This window comes from Rhipicephalus sanguineus, chromosome 4 (genome assembly GCF_013339695.2).
Source record: "Rhipicephalus sanguineus isolate Rsan-2018 chromosome 4, BIME_Rsan_1.4, whole genome shotgun sequence".
NCBI lineage: Eukaryota > Metazoa > Arthropoda > Arachnida > Ixodida > Ixodidae > Rhipicephalus > Rhipicephalus sanguineus.
The window spans coordinates 172,768,590-172,793,361 of record NC_051179.1 but is presented as its reverse complement, the minus strand read 5'-3'; the positions used below and the strand labels follow the sequence as shown (position 1 = coordinate 172,793,361).

At 49.4% G+C, this 24,772-nt stretch overlaps 1 protein-coding gene across 1 annotated transcript; it reads left to right on the top strand.

Annotated features, from left to right (window-relative positions):
• The first annotated feature begins 483 nt into the window (after nt 1-483).
• On the top strand, nt 484-23,765 carry LOC125756222 (fatty acid synthase-like). Its single transcript, XM_049415422.1, has 4 exons — nt 484-861; nt 5,852-6,095; nt 17,400-17,633; nt 23,569-23,765. The coding sequence occupies exons 1-4, from the start codon at nt 484-486 to the stop codon at nt 23,763-23,765; spliced, it is 1,053 nt and encodes a 350-aa protein (XP_049271379.1).
• The last annotated feature ends 1,007 nt before the right edge of the window (nt 23,766-24,772 follow it).

The following is a 24,772-nucleotide window of genomic DNA, read 5'->3' as shown; positions in this document are numbered from 1 at the left end:
TCGAATACCGGCAGCGGCGGCTGCATTTTCGATGGAGGACAAAATGTTTCAGGCAGGTGTAGTTAGATTAGGGCGTACGTTAAAGAGCCCCAAGTGGACGAAATTTCTGGAGCCCTTCGCCACGGTGTCCCTCATATAGATATCGTTGTTTTGGGACGTTGAACCCCAGACATTATTATTATTAGGCTTGGTTACGCCTAACGTGGCTTCACTAGGCACAGCTCTGCTTAAGTTGGCTTGATGTTGCAGCGCCGGCATTATGATGATAGCTTCTTGTCTACATCGCGAGCCGAATAAACTGCGGGCATAACGGCTGTGCTGTAAGAGCCCGCGAGATATCTGCCCGTTAGTGCTTGTATAGTGCCCCGGCAATAGACGTCCAGTGACTTATCATTCGTGTACTTCAAAGAGAGTTTCGCGATGGCCTCGATTGCATGTTAAGAAATTGATTTGCAAGGTACAGTTTTTAAAATCCCATCTAAAATGAAACGCATCGAAAACATGCAGATTCAGCCAGAGGAAACCCTGCAGAAAAGAGGAGTGGTCACGCCACTGATCGTCGAGGCGACAGCACGCACCTGGTTCTACGCGCAAAAGTCATATGTCATCACCGGTGGTCTGGGCGGTATGGGACTCGAGCTGGCCGAGTGGATGGTGAACCGCGGCTGTCGTAACCTTCTCCTCACCACTCGTTCGGGAGTGCGCACTGGGTATCAGCGGCTTTGTCTTCATCGGTTCCAGAAATCTCGAGCCAACGTCATTGTAAGGAAGATCGACGCCTCTGAGGAGGACGGTGCTCGAAAGGCTATTGAAGAAGCTACAGCCATGGGACCCGTAGGAGGTATATTCATCCTAGCTGTGGTAAGTAGCGATTTGTTGTTTCCTAACTCTGGAAGTAAAGGTTAGCTTAAAAAGCGTTCTGTCGTTGTTTCCTCCAGTACGATTCCTGCTTTCACGCGTACACTGGGTCCTAAATTATTTTGGCAACCTTATAATCAGCAGTTATAGAGCGTATTATCGACTTATGAATCACGAAACATATTGCAATTATTAATTTACTGTTGACGTTTCATTTGTTCATGAATGGAGATAATTAAACCACTCGAAACGAGGTACGCGCAGAAAGACGGCCCAGGCAATGTCGCAGGCGATATTGCTATAGTTTATCACTTTGGGGACATGGTTATTCTGAATTTTTTATGTTGCATTCTTTAGAAGTTTCGAACTCTCTTTGTCCATGTTTAAGCAAATGGGTGCGAAGGTAAAGTACCGCATTAGGAAAGTTAATTATTGCTCATCATTGCCGAATATTCTTCAGTGGAGGAACGGGGCACTCTGTTGTCAGCTTTACGTACATTGGCCGTATTTCACTCATCTGGGAATTCCTATTTGCTCATGATCTCCTACATGTTGAAGAAAGCAGATTTCATTGCCCCGTAATTCTCTATTGGGGTTTCTTTTCTTTAATTCTCCAAAGAACGCAATCATTGTGCACTTTCACGAAGTAGCAACGAGGAAACAATTGCTGGTAAAAGGCCGTAGGTATTTAAGGCCGCATTTCCTGTTTGCGTGGGGTATTTCGTTTTCACAGACTTCCTGTCGTCTGCTAGTCTTGAACTCTCATGTTACATCTAACCCTTGTATTGATTTTGATTTCGCCTCAAAACCCACCTGCAGTACTGCCGTAGTCGCGACGCGATGCTGCTTGCGATAATATTTCCTTTATTCTTGTATGGGCTTAAGAAATTTGCTAACTAATGTTGTTTTCTTGATGTTTTGACTTCGTGAACTCTGTTTCAGCTGTTTTGCTCGTGGCAGAGGGAAATATATTGCTGGTGATATTGTTCAGAATATATTGTGACGGGGAGGATTTATTCAGTCAGCACTGATCAAACTAACGCTACAGAGAGCGCACGGATTGCAGGACAACAGGGCAGCTCAAAACTCAGCCCCACAACACGCTATAGTCTTCCTCCATTAGGTGTCATTTTAGCGTCCGCGCTCGAACATTTCCATACCCGTGACATCACCCCGGCCGGTAAAGCACCGTCCCGGTGCCTGCTATGGTTAAAAGGGCGTGTCACTGTTGCAGGACCTTAGGCGAGAAAAGTGGACGATGTCAGTTCTCGGAGTAGCAGTTGATGAGTTGGTTGCCGGGAAAATATTATAGGTGACAGATGTCACCTGGCGGAGGACTCGGCAGGACTAGACGGTAAGAGCTCTTAGCAGAGGCCAACATGTCGGATTGGAGTCACAGTAGAACGACAGAGCCCGGAAGAAAATCACCATCACTATGTCGACGATCATAGAGGGCTCGGCTTGTACAGTCCGAGACGACGAGAACCGCGCGCGTACGTGCGATAAGAGCACGGGTGATGGCATCCAGAGCGTACGAAGCGGTGGATGGTGGGTCAGACGGAAGCAGAGTGTAGAAAGGTAGTAACAGATCACGGCCAAAAAGAAGACAAAAAGGTGAGTAGCCGCCTCTTTCATGACGCCACGAGTTGTAAACGAAGGTGATGAACGGGAGGGCAACCGCCCAATCGGTGCCGTCGTCAGATGCGTACATGAAAAGCATGTCTGTCAGTGTGCGGTTGAGGCGTTCCGTAAGTCCGTTAGTCTTAGGGTGGTAACAAATGGTGAAGTTGTGACGAGAAGCACAAGATCGAAGTAAGTCATTAACCACACGAGACAGAAAGCAGTGACCCCGGCTTGTGAATAGGTGACAAGGAGCGCCATGCTGGGGAATGATGTCGTAGAGGAGAAAATCGGCAAATTCAGACGCGGAGCTGGTCGGCAACGCTCGAGTGATTGCATACCGAGTGGCGTAACCCGCGGCCACTGCAACCCATTTATTTCAAGTTGTCGAAGTTGGAAAGGGACGTAGCAAGTCCAACCTCATTCGATAAAACGGCTCGGCTGGGACTTCAATCGGCAGGGGAGAAGGTGATCGGCAGGAGAGAAGTCGTAGGTTTCTTTCAGCGCTGGCACAGGACGCAAGCTGCAGCGTAGAGGCGAACGGAGCGATATTGACCTTTCTAGAATACCGGTCGTCAAACACGGTCGCATGTTCTGGAGACGCCTAAATGTCAAGAAGTTGGGGCGTCGTGAAATAGTTGCCGGACGTCCTTGCGCAGATGGCGTAAGATGACGAGTAGAAGTTTTACGCCATCGGGGTGTAAGTTGCGGCAGTACAGAACGTCGTCTAGAAGCAATACCATTCTCAGTGAAGGGTCAGTATTACCGCATTGAAGGCGGTCAATGATGGAGAGCAACGGTGGAAATCGGCGTTGTTCGTCCGCCACGTGCAGAGAGTCAGTGATGGCAAATATGCAGACATCGGCTTCCAGCTCGGTGGAGTTGAGCGGACCAGCAGGGTGCCGGAATAAGCAGTCGATATCGGTGTGCAACTTGCCAGATTTGCACACTACCTGGAACGTGTACTCCTGTACTAGGTGGCCAGGTTTCAGTTCAGTTCAGTTCAGTTTATTACCTTAAAGGCCCCACTTTGTAGGAGCCCCCCTTTGGCTACATCGCGCGAATTTGGCTGCTTTTCTAGGCCGGTGTCGGCAGAAAAAACGTCTTGGCTACTTGGCTACATTTTGGCTACTTTCAAGTTTCCTAGATTTGAACCAAACTGTCAGCATCATGTGGCGTCGTGGCCGCTGGCTTTCGAGTATGCCATGTGAAAACATGTCTAACGAAAACACGTCGTTTCCAGACCCTGAATTTGAATTGCACACTTGGGGATTACACAAAACATAATACTTTTGGATAAGTTGCATAACCCCGGCGGAAAACTGTTGCGCAGAGCCTCATTTTTCTGAGCATGTATTGCTGAACGCCACTTTAAACTGTCATTGGAAGCGGACATGGCAATCGGAAGCACTCCGTAAGCAGGAAAATCTGCCCTCATGGACATTAGAAATGGGATATTCCACTAACAGTGTATGGTATTTCTTACAATTAGGTACGGAGGGCAACTCGGGAATATTAACTGCTCGGAATTCGTCATCACGTGAGAAACTATTGGGAAAATGGCTAGAATTTACGCTTCAATCCCCGCAACTGCGACTTTGACCACACTCAGGCATTCATCATTTTTGTTGTTACAAGGGTGGTACCTCTAGTCCTTTTAGGAAAAGTCACGCCAGGTGCGTGAGGTGATGTCATTTCTGCAGCAGTGTGTGAAACTTCGACATCCCGCACGAAATGATTGCTATAGACATTACTTTATGCTTTAATATCAGAAACTGTGATTTTGAGGAGTTGTCACTTTTCTTCGTACACGCCCATCAAAAGGCTCTCGCATTTAGTTATTTAAATAAAAACGTTGCAGCTTTCTTCACACAGGCGTGGCTACTTTTGGCTACTTTTACTGCCATTGGCGCATGTTGGCTACTTTCTGGCTAGTTTTTCCAATTTCCTGGGTATTTATTTTGTTTTCGACCTGTCAACCCTTCTCCTGTAGTCGTAATGCCCTACGGCCGAGTCTTTTCCTGTTGGGTCCTGAAGTGTAGACAGCCAGCAGATCATATTAGGATCAGTGATGACTGCGAATTGGCATTCATATATGTACAGACGAAATTTCTCGACCTCCCAGACGAGAGAATAGGCATACCCGCTCAGCATTAGAACCATTTTTTTCCGACTGTGCCAGAAGGCAGCTAGCGTAGGCTATTACACGTCTTGTGCCAGTCTGTATCTGAGCGAGTATAGCACCAACGTTATGCCACTTGCGTTGGTGCGAAGCTCTGTTCAAGCGGCTGGGTCAAAATGAGCCAAGACAATATCAACGAGAAGATGATCAATTGCAAAAGGGGCCGAAACGTGCGTACGTGACTTGTAAAGAAAGCTTGACTGCTAGTCAAATTGCTGTCTCTCATCCACCACACGTTCTCCATAAATCCAAGTATATAATCCCTTTCCCTTGTTTAGATTTGACGCACTCTATGTGCATATGATTGCCAAGCAGCTATTGTAAATTTTTGCTTGATGTCAGAGTCATTTCATTTCACATCATTTGTTGATACCCTCAAGGCCAAAGACATTACAGACGGCAGTGAGTACAAAAATAAAAGTAAAAAGTAACAAGAAACGCGGAAAACAATAAATAAAGCTACAAGTTCTTCGTCACCGATTTATGCCGTTTTCGTTGCATGTGTTATGTGATTCTTGAATATATTAGAAGCAGCAATTATAGGGAAGTACAAGTGCATAAACTGCATTATCATCACTTCGTAAACTTCACAAGGGCCCATTTACTATTACTGGCTCCAGTATTTAAGGGAAGCCCATGGTTAAGTAACGTTTCTTATTGTTAGCATGATGCAGTAGTTTAACTTAAGTCCACCGATAGCTAATATTATGCAAAAAAATTCACAGCATATCCACGGGTGAATGATGAAGAGCTTGCTCGAAGCTCCTGAAGCAATCGTGGTTACACCGTGAAATCTCCAGTGGTTTCGCCCAGCAGTAATCAAAGCGATAGCCCAGTACATCATCAAAGACGTGACAAACACTGTATATATTTATACAAGAAATTTTATTAACCGTAAGCGGTAGCTAGACGTGGCTTCCGTTCCCCCTTCATTATAACGGCTTTATGATCGGTGAAGTGATGGATTGGTGATGGATCGTAGTGGGATGTTTGCAAAGACGAAGTAGTGCGCAGTTTGCAAAGGATCGGTGATGGGTCGTAGTGGGATGTTTGCAAAGACGAAGTAGTGGGCAGTTTGCAAAGGTGGTGACGCCGGACAACGTAGACGTGACAAGGTTAGACTAAGAGGAGCTTCGCCCCTAAAAACGTTTTCGCAATTACAATTGTCACAGTGTTTCACTATCAATGCAGGCGCTACGCGACGGGCTTCTTGAAAACCAGACAGCGGAGGCCTTTGAGACCGTCATGAAAATCAAGATTGATGGCACCCGACATTTGGATAAGGTCTCCCGTGAGATGTGTCCAGAGCTCGACCATTTCGTCGCTTTCTCGTCCCTGTCAGCGGGTGTCGGCAACGTGGGGCAGACTAACTACGGCTACGCCAACTCAGCAATGGAACGCATCTGCGAGCTTCGAGCTGCACAGGGACTACCCGGTAAATGTTCATCATGGTTGACAGCTCTTTTTTAACACAGAGATATTGCGGCGCAAATGGCGCACTCTATATGCACCAAGGTGAAATATACAAGATCCGCAAAATACCTACATTAGCGACACACCACTCGCACGCTTGACCATCACGAAAGCATTCACATCCTTATTTATAAAAAGCGTTGTGTGTTCTTCGAGTAGCACGATGAAGGTTGAATGTACCGCCTCTAATGTGATACGTTCTTCAGGGTCATGTATTTAGAGGGTATAAATTCCTTTGTACGGTGAAAAACGTGCCTTACGGGATTTTGATACATTCTTAGTAATGAATATTTCTGCGATTTAAGAAATATGACTACAGAAACGGCGCTATAGCCTGCATTCTGATATACAGCTCATGCAGTAGAGCCACCATGCATTTGTTAGTGGGCGTTCGAATGAAACTGTTTCATTCTCTCATGAAGCTATGCTTTCAAGAAAGCCAGAGCGTTTATGAAAGACTCCGGCAACACAGGCACGATCTGAAGAGAATGGAAACGCCACGTCATGCCCTTGCGAGGCAACGGCTGACACTAGAGTGCTCATCGAGCTGCAATAGCGCTCATTGTTAGCACTTCCACAACCAATACGGACACCGCCTGAGGAACGGACGGACTCAAGCCCTGAAGTATTGGGTCCGTAGCACACACACACAAACACGTAAGTGTATATATATAGCAACAGTCAAGACAGAGCACGGACTCTCAGCACGAGCGGCGTTCTTCTCGAAAGGAGCCGAAGAGGACGACCACTTGAAGGCGCTGGAGAGGACGACCCATTACACAGTTGCAAGGTTTCCCTGCAATATATCTATTTGAAATTTGGTAGTGCTGCGGTAAATTGAAACGCCTAAGCGCAATGCTTAATTCCGGCGGGATGCAACGAACATCCGGTGAGATATAATGCACATCGTTGCACGTGGCGCTGATGGAGAGACCGCGTCTGCTTTGTCTGTATTCGGCAGGCGTCATGACAAGCCACATTGCACGTTGAATATACTTCAGGGCGCAGAAGAGTATTTAACTGCGAATATTGAAAGTCGTCTCTGCCGGCAGCGCCCTGCCGCTGTTGCCGTGTTCTTATCTCGGCGCGTGAGCTGTCGCACGCGATGGTTCATTGCCCAGATATACACACGGCAAGAAATTTCATCGGCGCGTGTGAGAATGCAGCCACGAGCGAAACGTGACGCAAACGGACCTGCCAGGTGAGTGTATTTGACCCGCCGGTCACGTAGAAGAGAAACGAAAGTTTACGAGCTAAATCGACCCACGCTCCATCTGTCGCCAGCTGCTGCAAACATACCCTGTCCAACGATTCGCGGCACTGGCGTGAGTCGAAGCCGGTCGGGGCCACGCGGCGGAGCGTTCGAGTTGACCGTGCGTAACGCTCTAGCAAAATACATAGCATTAGAAATTACGGCGTGCCATTATAAATAACTACTATGCACAATCTGACATAACAACTGTCATGTCGAACATAAAGTAGCAATGCATATCTCTCTCTCTCTCTCTCTCTCTCTCTATATATATATATATATATATATATATATATATATTGTGAGGAAGAAGATGCGCCTCCATCCAGCAGCATCGCCAACGCTCGGCTCGCTCGGCTCGTGTTTCGGATCGCCGCTGTGCCTCTGAACGCTTCTTCTCGCTCGCTTGCCGCTGACGACCATTACGTCTTTCAACGACCAATAAACCTCTTCACATTTGGTGGAGGGTGCTGTTCGTCCCCGTCGCTACACCCTGGAGCTGCGTAGCCGGACGCTACCACCGATCATGACTGACCACGCAAACCCACCGGCGCCTTCGTCCCTGTCCGTCACCTGCACCGGGCTTCCTCGGCTCCGGGACCCAAAGGTCTTCAGCGGTGCAGATGAGACCGACGTGGAAGACTGGCTTGACCACTACGAACTGGTGAGCGCGCATAATAAGTGGGATGACCCCGACAAGCTAGGCTACGTCATATTTTATCTGACTGGCGTCGCCGAATTGTGGTACAACAACCACAAACAGAACATCCCCACATGGACCGTCTTCAAGACGTCCTGCTCTGAAGTTTTCGGTCGACCAGCTGTCCGCAAGCAGCGCGCAGAGCAACGCTTGCGCGTCCGCTCACAGCAGACTGGAGAAAGCTTCACCAGCTATATTGAGGACGTCGTCGACCTTTGTCGACGTGTCAACGACACCATGCCCGAAGCTGACAGGATCAAACAAATCCTGAAGGGCATTGACGATGGCGCATTCCAAATGCTCTTGGCTAGGAATCCGGGCACAGTTTCAGAAGTCGTCAGCTTGTGTCAGAGCTACGACGAGTTGAAGAAGCAGCGCGCTCTGACTCGGCAGCCTCCACGGGGTGGCGAGTCGCTGTGCAGTCTCGACACCATGCCTGACCATTCGACGTTGCTTCAGCAGGTTCGAGACTTCGTCCGCGAGGAAGTTGCCCGCCAACTTTCCTTAATGCCTTTTACTCACGAGCCTACCACCCGTCTGCCCACCCCGCTCCGCACTGTTATTTCGGAGGAGGTTGCCCACGCTGTTCCCCTTGCGCGCCGCGAGCCGCCTCCATCCAACCCTGTTCACTACGCGCGTGCATCGGAGCCTGTGGCCGCTCCTGTCGCCTATGCGCAAGCCGTGCAGCCTGTAGCCGCGCCCCTCACGTATGCTGACGTTCTGCGTAGGCTTCCGCAACCACCTTACACTACGCACTCGCAGCCCACGCAACCGCCTGTCAATCCTTCCACTTGGGCAGCACCGACAATCGCCAATCCATGGAGGACGCCTGATAATCGACCGATTTGCTACGCCTGCTACGCTCCTGGACACGTCGCCCGCTATTGCCGCCGTCGCCCCCAAACTTTCGGCGACCGTGCCCGGTCGTCGCAAGCCGGAAGCCAGCCCTTCCTCCAATACGTTCCTGGCCCATCACCGCGCGATGCCCCTACTCACCGCCCTGACTTCCAGCCGCAGCGCTCACCATCTCCTCGGCGGCGATCGCCGTCCCCCATGCGTCGCCGGCCCGGACCCTCCGACCAGGAAAACTAAACGCCGCAGTTCAAGAGGCAAGAACTGCGCCATCTCCGAACTGTCCAAGCCCTCGCTCCTCCCCAACTAACGTGGTCGCCATAACTGTTGAAGGTGTTCGTACTTTTGCCCTTGTGGACACCGGCGCCGCCGTTTCTGTCATAGCCGCTAATCTCTGCCGTGTATTACGAAAGGTAACGACGCCGCTTTCGGGACTGTCGCTCCACACCGCAAGCGCGCAGCAAGTGACGCCTCTCGCAGCCTGCACTGCAAGAGTGGTCATTGAAGGAAATCTGTACATCGTTGAGTTCATTGTCCTTTCTGCCTGTTCGCATGACGTCATCCTCGGGTGGGACTTCCTATCCCGCCATAATGCCGTCATCGACTGCGCACGCGCCGAAGTTGAGTTTTCCCCATTGTGTGACGCCCCATTACTTGACGCTCTTCATCAGCCGCCCAAGCTGCTCGTTCGTGAGGATACCGACATTCCGCCTGGCACTTTCGCACTGGTCCCTGTTTCCTGCAACGCCCACACCGACGCTACAGTCTTTTTCACGCCGTCCGATGTCTTCACGAGTCGTAGAGCTCTGCCGCTACCTTTCGCAACGATTGACATCGCCGCCGGCAGCAGCAATATATTCGTCTTGAATCCGCTCTCTTCACCTGTCACGCTGCTTGCAGGCGAATGTCTCGGCCGCGTGGAAGATCTCGACTCTTCGTCTTTGGTTGACGTCCCGGATGACTGCTGCGACCCACCAAATGCCCTGTCGGCACTCGGGGAGTCATCCAGTGATATATTTTCCAGTGCCATCGCCGATACCCTCACACCTGCCGAACACGCTGACCTACTTGCTCTTCTGCACGAGTTCCGGAATTCTTTCGATGTGTCGCAACCTCAACTGGGCCGCACGTCGCAAGTACAACATTACGTTGACACCGGTTTACACCAGCCGCTGCGTCAAAGACCATACCGCGTCTCCGCTGAAGAGCGCCGCGTCATTAACAACCAAGTCGAAGACATGCTTCGTAGAGACGTTATTCGACCATCGCACAGTCCCTGGGCGTCTCCTGTCGTACTGGTGCGTAAGAAAGATGGATCTATCCGGTTTTGCGTGGACTACCGTCGTTTGAATAAGATAACCCGCAAGGACGTCTATCCTTTGCCGCGCATTGACGACGCCATTGACACCCTTCACGGAGCAGAATTCTTCTCGTCACTGGACTTGCGGTCTGGCTATTGGCAAGTTCCTATGGCTGAAGCCGATCGCCAGAAGACTGCGTTTATTACACCTGATGGCCTATACGAGTTTAACGTCATGCCCTTTGGACTTTGTAATGCGCCTGCTACGTTTGAACGACTTATGGATAATACGCTACGTGGTCTAAAGTGGTCTATGTGCCTGTGTTACCTCGACGATGTCGTGGTTTTCTCCCATGATTTCCCTACACACCTCCGTCGCCTCAGGCACGTTTTGACTTGTCTGACCAACGCTGGCCTTCAGCTTAACCTCAAGAAATGCCGCTTCGCTGCCCGGGAGCTCGTCATCTTAGGCCACATCGTGTCCAAACAGGGCGTATTACCTGACCCTGCAAAACTTCGTGCAGTCGCGGAATTCCCTAAGCCCACGACCATGAAGGAACTTCGAAGTTTTGTAGGTCTATGCTCCTATTTCCGGCGCTTTGTTCGCAATTTTGCATCCATCATGTCACCGTTAACCCAGCTTCTTCGCGGCGACGTGAACCTCTCCTCCTGGTCCTCTGCATGTGACGTAGCCTTCGCTACACTGCGCCGCCTGCTCACCTCCCCACCTATTCTTCGTCACTTCGATCCGACGGCTCCTACCGAAGTACACACAGACGCCAGCGGGGTCGGGCTTGGCGCTGTCCTCGCTCGGCGTTGACGTTGACCTCTACGGCGTCGGCGTTGGCGTTGACCTCTACGGTCCCCTTCCAATGACCGCAGATGGCAACCGGTGGATTATCGTGGCTGTCGACCACCTGACACGCTACGCCGAAACTGCCGCTTTGCCTAGCGCTACCGCTCGGGATGTCGCCTCTTTCATTTTACGTCACTTTATCCTTCGACATGGCGCCCCTCGAGAGCTCCTTAGTGACAGAGGCCGCGCTTTTCTCTCCGAGGTCGTCGAAGCTCTGCTCTCGGAATGCCACGTCATTCATCGGACAACCACAGCATACCACCCGCAGACTAACGGGCTCACGGAACGGTTTAACCGCACCCTGGGTGATATGCTCTCGATGTACGTCGCATCTGACCATAGCAACTGGGACCGTGTTCTCCCTTATGTAACATTCGCATACAACACCGCGATACAAACAACTACCGGATTTTCGCCTTTCTTTCTCCTTTACGGACGCGAGCCTTCACATACTATTGACACCCTACTTCCCTACCGTCCTGATGCTTCCGAGTGTCCACCTGTCTCCGAAGCTGCTCGACAAGCCGAAGAGTGCCGCCAGCTCGCCCGCACGTTCACCTCGCAAGAGCAGCAGCGACAGAAAGAAAACCGCAGCACTTCACTTCCAGACCCTAGCTATGCCCCAGGGTCTCTCGTATGGCTCTCTGTCCCATACCAGACTCCGGGACTCTCCTCGAAGCTCGTTCCAAGGTACGAGGGCCCTTACACCATCTTGGAGAAAACCTCTCCAGTTAATTTTCTTATCGAGCCAGTTTCTCGATCGGATGACATGCGCCGGCGTGGACGTGACATCGTCCATGTTTCCCGCCTCAAGCCGTACCATGAGCCTCTACCTGAAACTTCTTAGGTCGCCAGGATGGCTCCTTTTTCCGCGGGGGCGATTGTGAAGAAGAAGATGCGCCTCCATCCAGCAGCATCGCCAACGCTCGGCTCGCTCGGCTCGTGTTTCGGATCGCCGCTGTGCCTCTGAACGCTTCTTCTCGCTCGCTTGCCGCTGACGACCATTACGTCTTTCAACGACCAATAAACCTCTTCACAATATATATATATATATAGGCTTTTTTTTGCTATGCTTGTGTAACCAGTCCGTTGCACGTGTGCTTTCTGTCTTGCGCGGGCCGCGCCAGGATGTATGGGAAGCTTCCAGATTGTAGTAGACAAAATTTTCAAGATTGCGCACATGACACGAATAGTCAAGATTATTCCAGAGCTTGCGCAACAACCAGTGATGAGGCTAGAAAGTTCGATGCATGATGTATAAAAGACGGCGCGTCCCAGCAATGAGAAGTTCATCGACGGCCGACGCACTGTTCGGCGCTATCAGTGTACACTGTGTATTGCTGTAGTTATACTTTCCGTTTCCCGCCCAAAAGTCCGGCCATATAAAGAGTTTAATCTTGGACACGCCGACTGCTGCCTTCGTCGACGTCACGATCCCGTGAAGTCTGGTTACGGGGTCGTGACCTGTAGCCTCCCTTGGGAATTCGGTGACTGTTTTCGGTGGGTTCCGCACCAATCCTGCAAAGAGGTCTTGTTTCACACCTGTCATAAGGAAGGAGGCGTTTTTTTCCTCAGGCATGGCAGCATCTGCCAGGCGGAATAGTCACGTCGTCTCTTCCGTGTAGATGGTGACGTTCTCATTCGGGAGATGCGCTCTTGTCTCCAGCAAAGCGGCGACCTTTTCCTTGCGGAGGATGCTCGCCAAAGTACTAAGGAACGGCGTGCGAAAGAGGACCCAGGTTTTAAAGATCGAGTCTCGGTTCTCGAACCACGTCTTCGCAGCGTCTTCTAAGTAGAAGTAGACGTGGCGCAGCTTCTCTTCAGTGTCCCAGTGGTTGCAGGTGGCGACTCGCTCGTGCGTCTCCAGCCAGCTCTCCGGGTCTTCAAACGATGATCCACGGAAAGTCGGTGGCTCCCTTGGCCGCTGCATCACGGCCATTGTAGGCGACGCAGCGGCTGTCATTGTGGCTGTCGTCTTCGTCCTTGTGGCCCTGATCTTGTCGGGTAGGGGTCCGTATTCTGGTGGGAGACCTTGATGCCTGCGGCTGGCTCGCTGGTCAGCTTTCGCGTCGATGTCGCCTGGAGGTATGGGCTCGGCTCACGGCTGGAGGGTGGCGTTCGGTGCAAGGAGCGGGCAGCACCTCCACCAGATGTCACGGGGTCGTGACGTCGACGAAGGCAGCAGTCAAAGTGTCCAAGATGAAACTCTTTATATGGCCGAACTTGGGGCCGGGAAACGGAAAGTAAAACTACAGCAGTACACACTGTACACTGATAGCGGCGAACAGAGCGTCGGCCGTCGATGAACTGCTCATTGCTGGGAGGCACCGTCTTTTATACATCATGCATCGAACTTTCTAGCCTTGTCACTGACGGTTGCGCAAGTTCTGGAATAATCTGGACTACGGATGATCTACTAGAATCTGGAATGTTCCCAGACATTCTGGCGCGACACGCGCAAGGCAGCGATCACACGTGCAATGGATTAGTTACACAAACATTATATATATATATATTATATATGTAAAAATAACGTGCGATATATTACATCAGATACATGCAATTGCATTGCAAAAAACAAAAAAAGAAGAGAAAAACATCAACAAGCGTTCAGGAGGATTGACTTAAAAATATATCGTAGCGTTCGTTTCGAAGTGTTCTACAGTTTCAGAATCACACTTATTTTAACGGCGATAAGCGACCCTTGTCGCTGGTTGATTGCTGCCATTGGATAATATTTGCGCACACAAGAAAGAGAGGGACTAAGACTGAAACTTGGGCTAGTTGGTCGTACTTCCTAATGAAACAGCAGCGCAACCACACACGGACTGACGAAAGAAGTAACAGGGAACACAGCGCTGTGTTCCGTGTTCCTTCTTTCTTCAATCCGTGTGTGGATGCGCTGCCATTTCATTATAAAGAGAGGGAGGACACGCAACGCTCTCTTCCATGCAAGATACATGCGGAGAATGAAGAATGACGATGACGACGAGCGCAGGGAATTCGAAACGGCACGAGCGCTCGAAGCGCGAGACCCGAGCCGTGATCAGGAAGTAAATTACACTTCATCTCCCCCTACGGTAAGCGATGCTGGAATGCGAAAGCATCGCGGGGAGTGCACATGGAGTTTCTGTTTCTCTTATGCGACTTATGAGACGGTGGTTGTCGAGGCGTTTGAATTACCGCTTGCCTACGCTGACGATTACGTTCGGCTTCCCGAGCCTTCCTCTGCTCCGCGGCGGTGGCGCTGCCGCTGCAACTAGCGCCGACGTTGTTCATGGCGTTTGGCACACCGTTGCCTAGAGAGAGAATGACGGAAGCACAGTGAACGCGCGCTTTCGCAGCCTCGCAGCTTCGACATTCGCTAGCCGGCGTTGCCGTTTATGTTCAGCTTAGCGAGCGTCCATAGCACCGTTGCGAAGGAGAGTGCAACGGATGAGAGCGCGCGCCGCAATATATACGAGCGCACAGCTGTGACAGAGAAAAAAACAGGAGAGGAGGAACGAAACAGAGGCAGTGCTCACGCTACCTCCTCCCAGCTTCTCGTGCTCACGCGATGACAGGGGGAGAGTTGGCGCATGCGCAGTATGGATGCGGACGCCGTAGAACGGACACTGTCCTGAGCATAAGATGATTTCGCATCTAAAAGAAACGATGAGCTGGCACTGCCAGCGTGGATCGAGTCAAGGCAGGTTTCTTGCCAACGCTGTACTGGTGGCGGGAGAAGCGGGCGAGCAGCAAGCCATGACGCTGGCATTCCAAAGCGTGGCCGTCCACCTCGATGACGTTCCAGTGAGGCTCCTCAGAGTTGCTGCAGGCTATCACGGCAGTCACGGACGCCCCAGTCTTCCTTCGGAGGGCGGCCAGCGACAGTCGCAGGGGAACAGTTTCGTGACTTGAGGCGGCGGCCAAACCCGTCACTGGGCTACCCTTTTTAGGAGGGAGGTGACAGGGAAGAGTGGGTGAGGTGGAAGGGTGAGAGTACGGCATATAGGGCAAGGAATAACTTGGCATGAGGCAGGAGGGGGTAAAGCGAGGGTGAGCAGGAATGGAGGGCGTAAAGCATAGTAAATTGGCGTAAGGCTTTCATCACTGAAGCTTTCCCTCAGCCCCGCTGTCGAGTGGTATTTGCGATAGCGAAGCCACGCCTAGAATTTTCAGTATCGGATATTTAAATGTAGTAGGAGGAATATATTTCAACACAATTAAGTGTGAGTACTATTTTAGTATGTAAAGGTTAACATTATGCGTTTACTTTCTTTCTATAAGTGAACTAGTAATTGCTTCCATTCCTTCAGCGATAGGTATGTTGCAGCTGGGTGATTCCACGTAAGATCGAACAAACGATGGCTGATCGTCCTCTTAAGTTTATTTCAGAATTTTATATATTATTGCCTGATGAGTGGAAAGAAGAGATCCGCAAATTTTTTTGCCGCCAAAAATTTTTCGAAGCACAGGAAATCAATAATGACGAAGAGGTGGAGTGGAGCGCTCATCCTCTCTGCTGTTTTGGCCAACTTTCGTTGTGAATTGCACGCAATATATAAAGTTAGGTAGCTGAAATTTATTTAACTAAATATATGCATGGTTTTCCTTGTGCTCAGGTATTTTTAGTTTTTATGTGCAGTGTAGATGTTTTTATAAAGAAAATCAAAATTGGCCCAGGAAACGTTATTTTCTTTACTTTGAAGGTCTTTATCTCGAAAAAGCCTTGTAGCAGAGCAACAAAAATTGAGCATTACGTTCTTCGCATGCTTATCTACCAAAGTGCCGAATCTTATATTTATATATCTTTTCAGTAAAGAGATATGATTGGGCTAAGCTCAAGAAAACACCGAACAATGGAAACTTCTGACAATTAAAAAAAACCATTTTTTATATTTCTTAAACTTTGTCCACGTATTTTCCTCCACATCAGCTTTCACAATCATTGAAAACATGTTGCATAATGTCGTTGCACTAATAGTTACGGCCCCTCCAATGAGACCCTTAGGCAAGGATTGGCAATTCCGACTTCTTGCCTAGAAAGTCTAAAAAATGCAGGCAGGATTGAATTTCTTTTTATGAAAAGGCCAGCAGGTACCGAAAAAAGTGTCGCCGGCACTGAAGACGTTAAGTTTGAAATTATTTGGTCACTACAGCGGCCACGAGCGCGGGGCTACCGAGCAGGCGCGCGCGCTCCCGAGATGCTCGCTGTAAGAGACGGCGCAGTGAGAGCTCGTTTTCGCGTCCTCAGACCGATTGAGTTCGAAACAGCAACACCTCTCGGGTGACTTGTACGCTAGAGGTATCTACCTACTGCCTTCACAATTTGAGTCGCGTACGACTGTCCGCATGATGAGGTATTGCTGATTTTGAATGGTGGAACGGATGTGTTTCAGTGCTTTCGCCGTTATTTTGTTCCGCACCGTCGTGCTGCTGGCCCTATGAATGAAAGGAGTACTACGATAACACGAAATGTCACCTCTTTAAGAGGCGGATTTGCACTGCCCGAATCCGTATACGGAAAGTGATTGGGATTTCATGAAGGCTAGAATGAAGTCCCTAAATAAGCCGGCGGTCCGGACTCAAGATAGAAAAAAGAAGGAAAACGAAAACGCCACTTCTATTTGCTTGTGGCAGTTTATTATTTTTCTTATTTTATTAATTTTATCATGTTTTATGATTGTAATTCGCTTTTAACTTGTTTGCTTTAAAGGCCCATCAATCAATCGTCGACGTGCAGTTCACGCGCGCTTTCACGCCCATTTCAGTCATCATTAAGTTCTTATTCCTTAGGCAAAGAGTTATAGTTTAGAGGTGACGGTCATTAAACTAAACATACTTTAGCGAGGGCGGAGCTTCTGGCGATGGTTGGTATTATTATTCACTTCTAATCAGTGGCGTAGGCAGAAATTTTTTTCGGGAGGGGGGCGGGGTGAGGGCACCTCCTTAATCCAACATTGGCTCTGGACAGATAAGTGTGGTCGAGTGTCATCTTCTGCTCCGTATCCCATGGGACGAGTATTCGGGGGGGGGGGGCAATGTCTAGTGCCATGTTGGCTACGGAGTGCCACATTTTGGCAGGGAGTGCCATAAATGCACAGCAGACAATTTTCGGAAATAACTTCTCGTTTCCGTTAGTAATACATTTGAAATCCGCCAGCAGTTGTAACGATCTAGTTACAAGACAATTCTCACGAATAATAAACTGGCGCTGCTTCCCGCTCGTGCCGGCTATGAGGCTTATTTTCTTTTTTTTATTTTTTTTTGCGACGCATAAAATCTAACAGACCAGTCATATCTAACCCGTGTTAAACACTGCAGGGATGGCAATTCAGTGGGGCGCCGTCGCTGACGTCGGTGTACACCACAATGTAATGGGCGATGGTGCGACTGTTGCTGGCTCCATGCCACAGCGGATCCGTTCGTGCATCGCACTCATGGACCAATTTTTAAACCAGAGCCATCCCGTCGTTTCAAGCTGCGTGAAGGCCGATCTCTCCACTGAAGACGGAAGAAAGAAGTGCAGCCTGGTCGATGTCATCGCACGAATCCTTGGTAGGTGGATTGATTTCGTCAGTTTGTCAACGGTGAATCCGTTAAATCAGGAGAAGATGCCTATGAGGGTGGATAATTGTGTGGTCTCACACACTTGAGCGAGACAACGCAAATACGAAAAAAAAAAACGCTTACTGGCTGAAAAGTATACCTTCGGTTCGTCTACTTTTACGTCTATTAACTAACGAAAATACTCCAAAATGCCGTGATTGCGAGAGCCTGCATATGATAACCCACGCGATCTCTATTTGCATTTAGTAAGAAAAAAAATAGTACTGCTGTCTTGCGAGTCAGCCCACTTTACAGCGGATTGATTGATTAATTGAAATAAATTTAATGAGGTCCTGCGGGGCGCCCTAGCGCGCAGTGGGCGACTTCCTCGTCGGGAACCGTCAGGAGCTGTTCAACTTTTCATTATGCTGTGTGGTGTCACCAGAAAACTAGCATCATCATTATCGGCCTCTACCATCTAGCACGCTGCTCGGCCGGCGCGCGCTTTCTTTGTCCTCTTCTTCATCGTCTGCTCGCTCTCCGAAGGCCGTGCGCCAGGCTGATTCGCGAATGACGTAGGCGGTAGACCTAGCTAATTAAGCTAGGGGAAGCTAAGACCAAGGTGATGAAGTCAAGTCATTGTCAGACTGCCTGAATTAAGCTTGAGCTAACTAAAGTCATGTTAATAATTACCATACGAATTAACACGAATCTAATTCATGCCATGCAAATAAAGCTCTTACTAATAAAAACAACTTAATTAATACCATGACATTTCACACCCAACTGACGCAGTCTTCACTCCGAAGCAGAATGAGCAGACCGAACAGTCTGAGTTCACGTTGAACTAAGTAAAAAGCTGGAAGAAGCTGCGGGATCGCAAGCTCCACTGATGGCTCCAGCTTTGCACCACTAGTGCAAGCTCAGCACATGTTCCTTGCAACTTTGTCAAACAAGATTTTTTTCCCGCCTCGGCGTAGAATTCATTTGCGAAGACGATAGGGGCCTCACTGAGAGCATTTTTATTGAAACCCCGAACGGGCGTCTGCGCAAGCAGAGGTTTAGTCAGTGGCGTCACCACGGACCCGAGCCAACGGGGTGGAGGGCGGTTTCTACCCCCTCCCACGCCTCGCCGTGTACGGGGCAAAAGGGATCATGGGCTCTGAGCCGACGCTAAATGCTTTGACCTCTAAGATCCCCAGGCAGAGGCAACACAACCCTTTGGCCCCGGATTCACGTAGATGGCACCCCTGGGCTGATCCACCTAGAGTTACTGTATATGCTACCTTTAGGTAGCAGAGTTGCGCATCTGTCTTCCAACGCCGCTAGCAACCATGCATTGCGGAGAAGCTGCCGCTTGGGCCAATTTTTTTTATTTCTCGACGCCGCCGCTGCAGCGAACTGAATTAACACTAGCCATCGACAGCCAATGTTTATCGCCGGTCTTCGACACGCCAGACAGGTTAATAGGCGACACGGTAGGCATGTCGCCTGCAAAAACGAAGTGCGACTTCACCGCATAGCTGTGGTTGCTAGCCGGACCTATGCGCAACTCTGCTACCTAAAGGTAGCATATACAGTGACTCTAGATCCACCCAGGACAAATTGGCGGTCACCTTTTCCTATTCCCCTCTCTGTTCTTTCGCTTTCCAATCTTATTTCCTCGCGCTCCAGTCTCCTATTCTTTTCGGTTCCCAGCTTTGGTAGGCGTCCTGGGTATATTTGAGTCTTTCGTATTTAGTCTTAGCCTGCGTCGTGAGTAACTCTGCTAGTGCGCACAGATGAGAAGGAGAGTCCGTCTACTGATATTTAGTGAATAGAAACCGGACTGCTAGACGCTCATTTTTTTAATTTTTGACATGTTTGTAACAAAGGAAGAATCGCAGACAATTTATGCGTATACTATTATTAGTCTAGTTAGCTTTTTATAGGCTAAACACTAAACATACGGTCTATAGAAGAATGTTAATTAGGACATAACTGAGTTCTCCGATTTGTTAAAGGCAAACCTTGTATGGTTCGGCCCAAAAAGGTGTCAGGTATGTGGCCCAGAACTTCAGCAAATCCCACTACTTACCACTGGTACTGAAAAAATTACGAAGGCCATGAACGGGCCCCAATCACCAGCTTAACTTAAGCAGCGCTGCAGTTAAACCAAAACAGATTGGCTCTGCAGTAGACTGCTCGACTGCCACGCACGCATAGTGCCTGGGTTCAATTCCCCGCTCCAACCCTCGTTTTTCTTTTTTTCTGATTGTGCGTGACAGCTGTTATGGACACGGGGGCGGCGGACAACTACGCCACCAAAATAGGTTGCCGTTGTGATCTCAGAACAGCTTTCGCTGACTAAATCCACTTAGTTCCACGCCGTGAAAACCGTCAGACGGTGATGCTATCATCCCTTTCGTCAGGCATTTTCCCCCAAAGTTTTGGCACGGTGTTTACTCAGTATTTCATATACCACACAGCTGGCTCGTGATAAGCAGCCTCTCCTCGTAAGCTTCGTGTAAGCTGCTCGGCGAAACGACCGGCAGTGTCGTCGCCGTCGCTAGCGCTCAGAATCTCGTGCGCATTCTTTCTCGCTGCTCTCGGCGCCTCTTCTCGCAAGCTCCTGTTTGCACCGCCGAAACGACCGGCGGCGTCGTCGCCTTCGATCGTCTTGGCAGAAATGCGTTATATATGCTTTCCGCAGTTAGCAATTATGGTTAACGGACGAATCGTACGAATTCTTAGCGCCATTATGTGGTGGCCCAATATGCGGTGCTCGGAAGGCCCCAAGGCCCACTTCTTAGGCTCCAAAACCAGGCGATATTGTTCAAGGCACTGTAAAGTTCTCGACGTGACGTTCATGGCCCCGTGCAGTGTGACTCACGACGACGATGTTATCGATGTAGGCAAACGCTGCATGGAGGCCACGCGTTACCTTAGCAATAAATATTTCAAGAGTTTGAGCTGCATTCCGTAGTCAACAAGCATACGCATGTATTCAAACAGGCTGATGTTCTACAACGGTCCCTTTCGAGATATCTGCAGGTCCCACGAGATCGGGTTACACGAATTCACAAGGTCCATTTTGCTAAAAATCTTACATTCTTCCAAGAGCACGTCACACCTTAATTGCGTGAGATGATATGGCCGTGTAAAGTCAAACTTCGGGCTAGTTGGTAATGCGTAGTAATAGAGAAACAGCTCAGCTTCTTCAAACCGGGACAAAATCGAAGAGAACGACAACGACAAGAGCTCGTATGTGTCGTTCGCTTTCATTTTGTCCCCGTCTGAAGCATTTCGGGTATTTCTTTATTAGATGAGAAGTATCTTATGGCGGAGTTCAATCCGGTTGTGGTGTGCGGCGTGACCACCCTTACTGCGCATGTGTATACCCTCTCGACACACCTCCTCTCCACTCCCCCTCACCATTCCTCCTGTCCTCTTCCTCTTTCCCCTCTCCATTCACCCTCTCCCCTTTCCCCATTTCCTCTCTCCACTTCCCCTCTCCCCTCCACCTCTCCACTTTTCCTCTGAAACGCTGGCTAGACATGCCGAAATTCTCTCCTGCGCAACGCCGCGATGAGCACCAGCGCATGCGCGTCCCCTCCCCCTCTCTCTCCTCTCCTACGCTGCCCCCTCTCGCACGCCTGTCGACCGCGTTCCCCGCTCGCCCTGTAAGAATTAACGGCCAGGCTAGAGGGAAGACAAGACGCGCTTCGCGTTCCACGACGCGAGGTCAGGTAGCATGCCCAACGAACGCCAACGGAACGCGATCGTGCAAGTGCTCCGGCTTCGCATCGCCTCATGGTCCTCTTTAGCGGGAAATGGTGTAATTTTTACTAAGGAGTGCTATTGCGTGATACAGCAGTCCTCGTACAGTTTGGCCAGCAGTCCTCTCATGAAGTCGTGTTCCCACACTTTGTAAATCTGAAGTTTTGTATATTGTACTGCCAACTTTCCATTTCACGAACGATGTGCATTTAGAATTCAGGTTTGCATGAGTCATAAGGGTGTGATTAAAACGTGAGAGGCGGATAAATTATCGGAGCAAATTGAGTGTCCTTTCGATCAACCACCGTAGGTTTCGAGAAATCAGCGATGGCTTCTATTGAGCGAATTTGTTCGTATGAGCATAAGTGCATACGAAGAGAGAACTAGCAGTGCCGTGGCAAGTGTTAATGCTGCAGCTAGCACTATCTCAATTTCTTTCTGAATTTATTCTGAATAGATGAACTGCCAATGAGACGCATCGAATGAAAACATAACATTGTGTGCGCACGCCGCAGAACAAAAGTGGGCACCAGTTACGTCTGTACGGCGTGAGTCGACTTCAGGCATCACTACTACGTAGCATGTGGACAAAAGTACGTCAGCGAGAATATTACTGATGCTTAATCTCATCATCAGTAACACTAATTAGGGCTGGTCCAAAAAATGTGCGTAAGGAAATTTCGCGTAGGACTATAATTTATTGACGTGCTTGCCTAAACGGAAGTACACTCCGTTCTTCGAGAAATTATATTAAATATTACACACAGAATTCAATAGTCTACACAACGAGGATAAAGAATTCGTCGCCAATGAATGGTTTATATGAAACCAGCATAAAGTCAGTCACTTTATTCTTTGTGCGCAAGTTTCTAAACCACGTCGTTCTCCGTCGCGCAATGTCTGCTTCTTTCGGGATGCGATGAAACGGCGCATGACTCTCTTTCCGGCGGGACATCCTTTTCAGATCCCTTCTTTCATGCTCTGGCCAGTGCGCGGCTGCAAGGCAACAATTTATGGATTTAGCAAGAGCAACCAGATCAGCCCACCTTCGACCGATCGACGACGTCACTTGATTACCTTATCATGACGTCAAAATTTTGGTCATGTGTGACGTCATGGTTTCCTCGGAGGAGGTCTCGTGGTTCTTTCACTGCTCTTGGACGGACGTCCCAAATCGAGGAAGTGTTCCTCTTACAGTTCCGTTGTGATAAAGAAAGTGTTGAGTTTAGCGTCCTCGAAAAGACAGTGAGCTATGACGGAAAGAGTGCAGTACTAAGCATTCCGTATTCGTTAGGATCACATGGTGTTTAGCGTGCATCGAAAATAAGCACAGGAACGTTTCCGCCTCTTGGTCAACACGCCCGCAATGACCATGCATTGGACATCCGCGGAGGCGGCGAGGTGGCTCTTTGAAAAGCGGGTCTTTGTACCGCGCAAGCAGCTCTGATCATCGGGAGCGCACTGTTGCAGCTGAAATACTTGTCAACCCTGTGTGCATGTCGGCCTTATATTGTGCCGACAGTGTATGCACTGTCTGTCGATATTCCTGAGCAAAAGAATTCACAGTGTTTCACGCAATCACCTATATAGGCTGTTATGGAATGTCTGTGATACAAAGCGCATTAAAACATTTTCGATTGTTAGATGGTACGTGACTTGAGCGTATTCAAGTGTCAACGTGCCAGCTCATACGAGCCACAAACAAGGATTGACTCACAGCGTGTTGGTACCCTGGCAATTCCTCATCGCCAGATGACGAACTTGAGATAAACTATATGAACTATGATACGGTTATCAGGTACGCCATAGTGGGGGCTTATGATTAATTATTAGCCTTACAGAGATACAAAGTGAAGCAAGCGGGTCGGTTGCATTTCGCCCTTAGCGAAATGCGACTACCATGAGATATACAGAACCAGCGCTTTCAAGCAGTAGGGCATTCTCAGAACCGACAATCTACCAAGGCCAGTCTTCAAAGTCACGTAAGAATAAACAATGTTTTCACCACGTGCAAGAGCTGCCTTATCTTCGACTTTATAGCCGCACTAACCTCTGATTTGACAGTTTCGGTAGAGTGGCTCGAAAGCAAGTGCGACAAGTTTAAATCAAGCAACAAGACTAGGAAGCTAACAAGTTGTGGCGCATGGCGCTAATATTACTATCTGGTTTTTGTCTCTCATTGTAGGCATCAAGGAACCCTCAGGACTGAACCCATCGATTTCCCTGGGTGAGCTAGGCATGGACTCACTGATGGCCGTGGAAGTGCGGCAGGCAATTGAGCGGCACGTTAGCCTCACGCTATCCATGAAGGAGATCCGGCTGCTGACCATTGACGGGTTAGGAAAATTGAGCGAAGGAGTTACCGCCAGTGAGACAGCCTGACAGCAGCCTATGGATATCAAGGTTCAATAAAGTTTTTGATGACAACTACGAAATATCGCTGCAAAAATTTCGTGAAACAAAAGTCTACATTGATGACACATCGGTCTCGTGTAAGAGGAAAACCAAACTTTTGATACCGTTCAAAATCTATCGAAAGAAACCAGTTTTATGAAGTTCTCGATCTAAAGAAGAAACTTCCAGTCTCCGGAAAATACCGATAGGGTTCAGTGTTGCCATCAACCTGAATTAACTAATTTCAAATCAAATTAAATAAAATCAAATCTTCATTTCCACCGTGTATCTTACAGATTGAGGACAACGAACAAAAGGTCACAGTTTCGCCGCAACGGCGAAGCATTGAATGCGATAGCAACAAATTGGAATGTAACGAGAACAGAAAGCAGCTCGAAATTGCCAGCGCGTCGCTGAAGCCCAAAGGACGAACGAAAAGAACGCACACAGGACGAGCGCGAACTATCATGCGTCACACCTCGATACTTAAAGCGCACTGCTGAAACATAAAGCAGGACGCACGAAACGAACGAACAGCTGTACACAGAACGAGCGCGAACTAAACGTCGCAGTTACTTATTTTTGTTTGAACAGCGCGCTCCTTTCGCAAACGCGGCCGCTCTTGCGAGCGAAATGACCGTCGTACAATCTGTGACTTCAGCGCGGACATCACGGGGAAAGCACAAGAAATACAACCCCCCGCTCTACCCCGCGCCTGCCCCCCTTCTTTCCTTGAGATTAGGGCAACGAGCATCGGCGTGCTCCTCGCCCAGCGCGCTTCTCGCGCCATCTCGCTGGTAATGAAGAAACATAGGCCCCTGCCGTCTCTGCGTCCGGCCAGCGGTAAAGGGTGTGTATATTACGCTCACCGTTAGCTACGTGGACGATCTGTGTTCCGTGGCGTAGTGGCTAGCGCTACGCGCTGCCAAGCGAGAGGTCCTTCGTTCGATTCCGCGCTTCGGATGTATTTTTCTTTGAGGCGTTTATATACAGGG

Excerpts from the sequence above, each read along its gene's own strand:
- LOC125756222 (XM_049415422.1), top strand. The coding sequence starts at position 484 with ATGAAACGCATCGAAAACATGCAGATTCAGCCAGAGGAAACCCTGCAG. Across the intron at positions 6,096-17,399 it reads AGCTGCACAGGGACTACCCG|GGATGGCAATTCAGTGGGGC; the intron begins GTAAATGTTCAT and ends TAAACACTGCAG. Across the intron at positions 17,634-23,568 it reads TGTCATCGCACGAATCCTTG|GCATCAAGGAACCCTCAGGA; the intron begins GTAGGTGGATTG and ends CTCTCATTGTAG.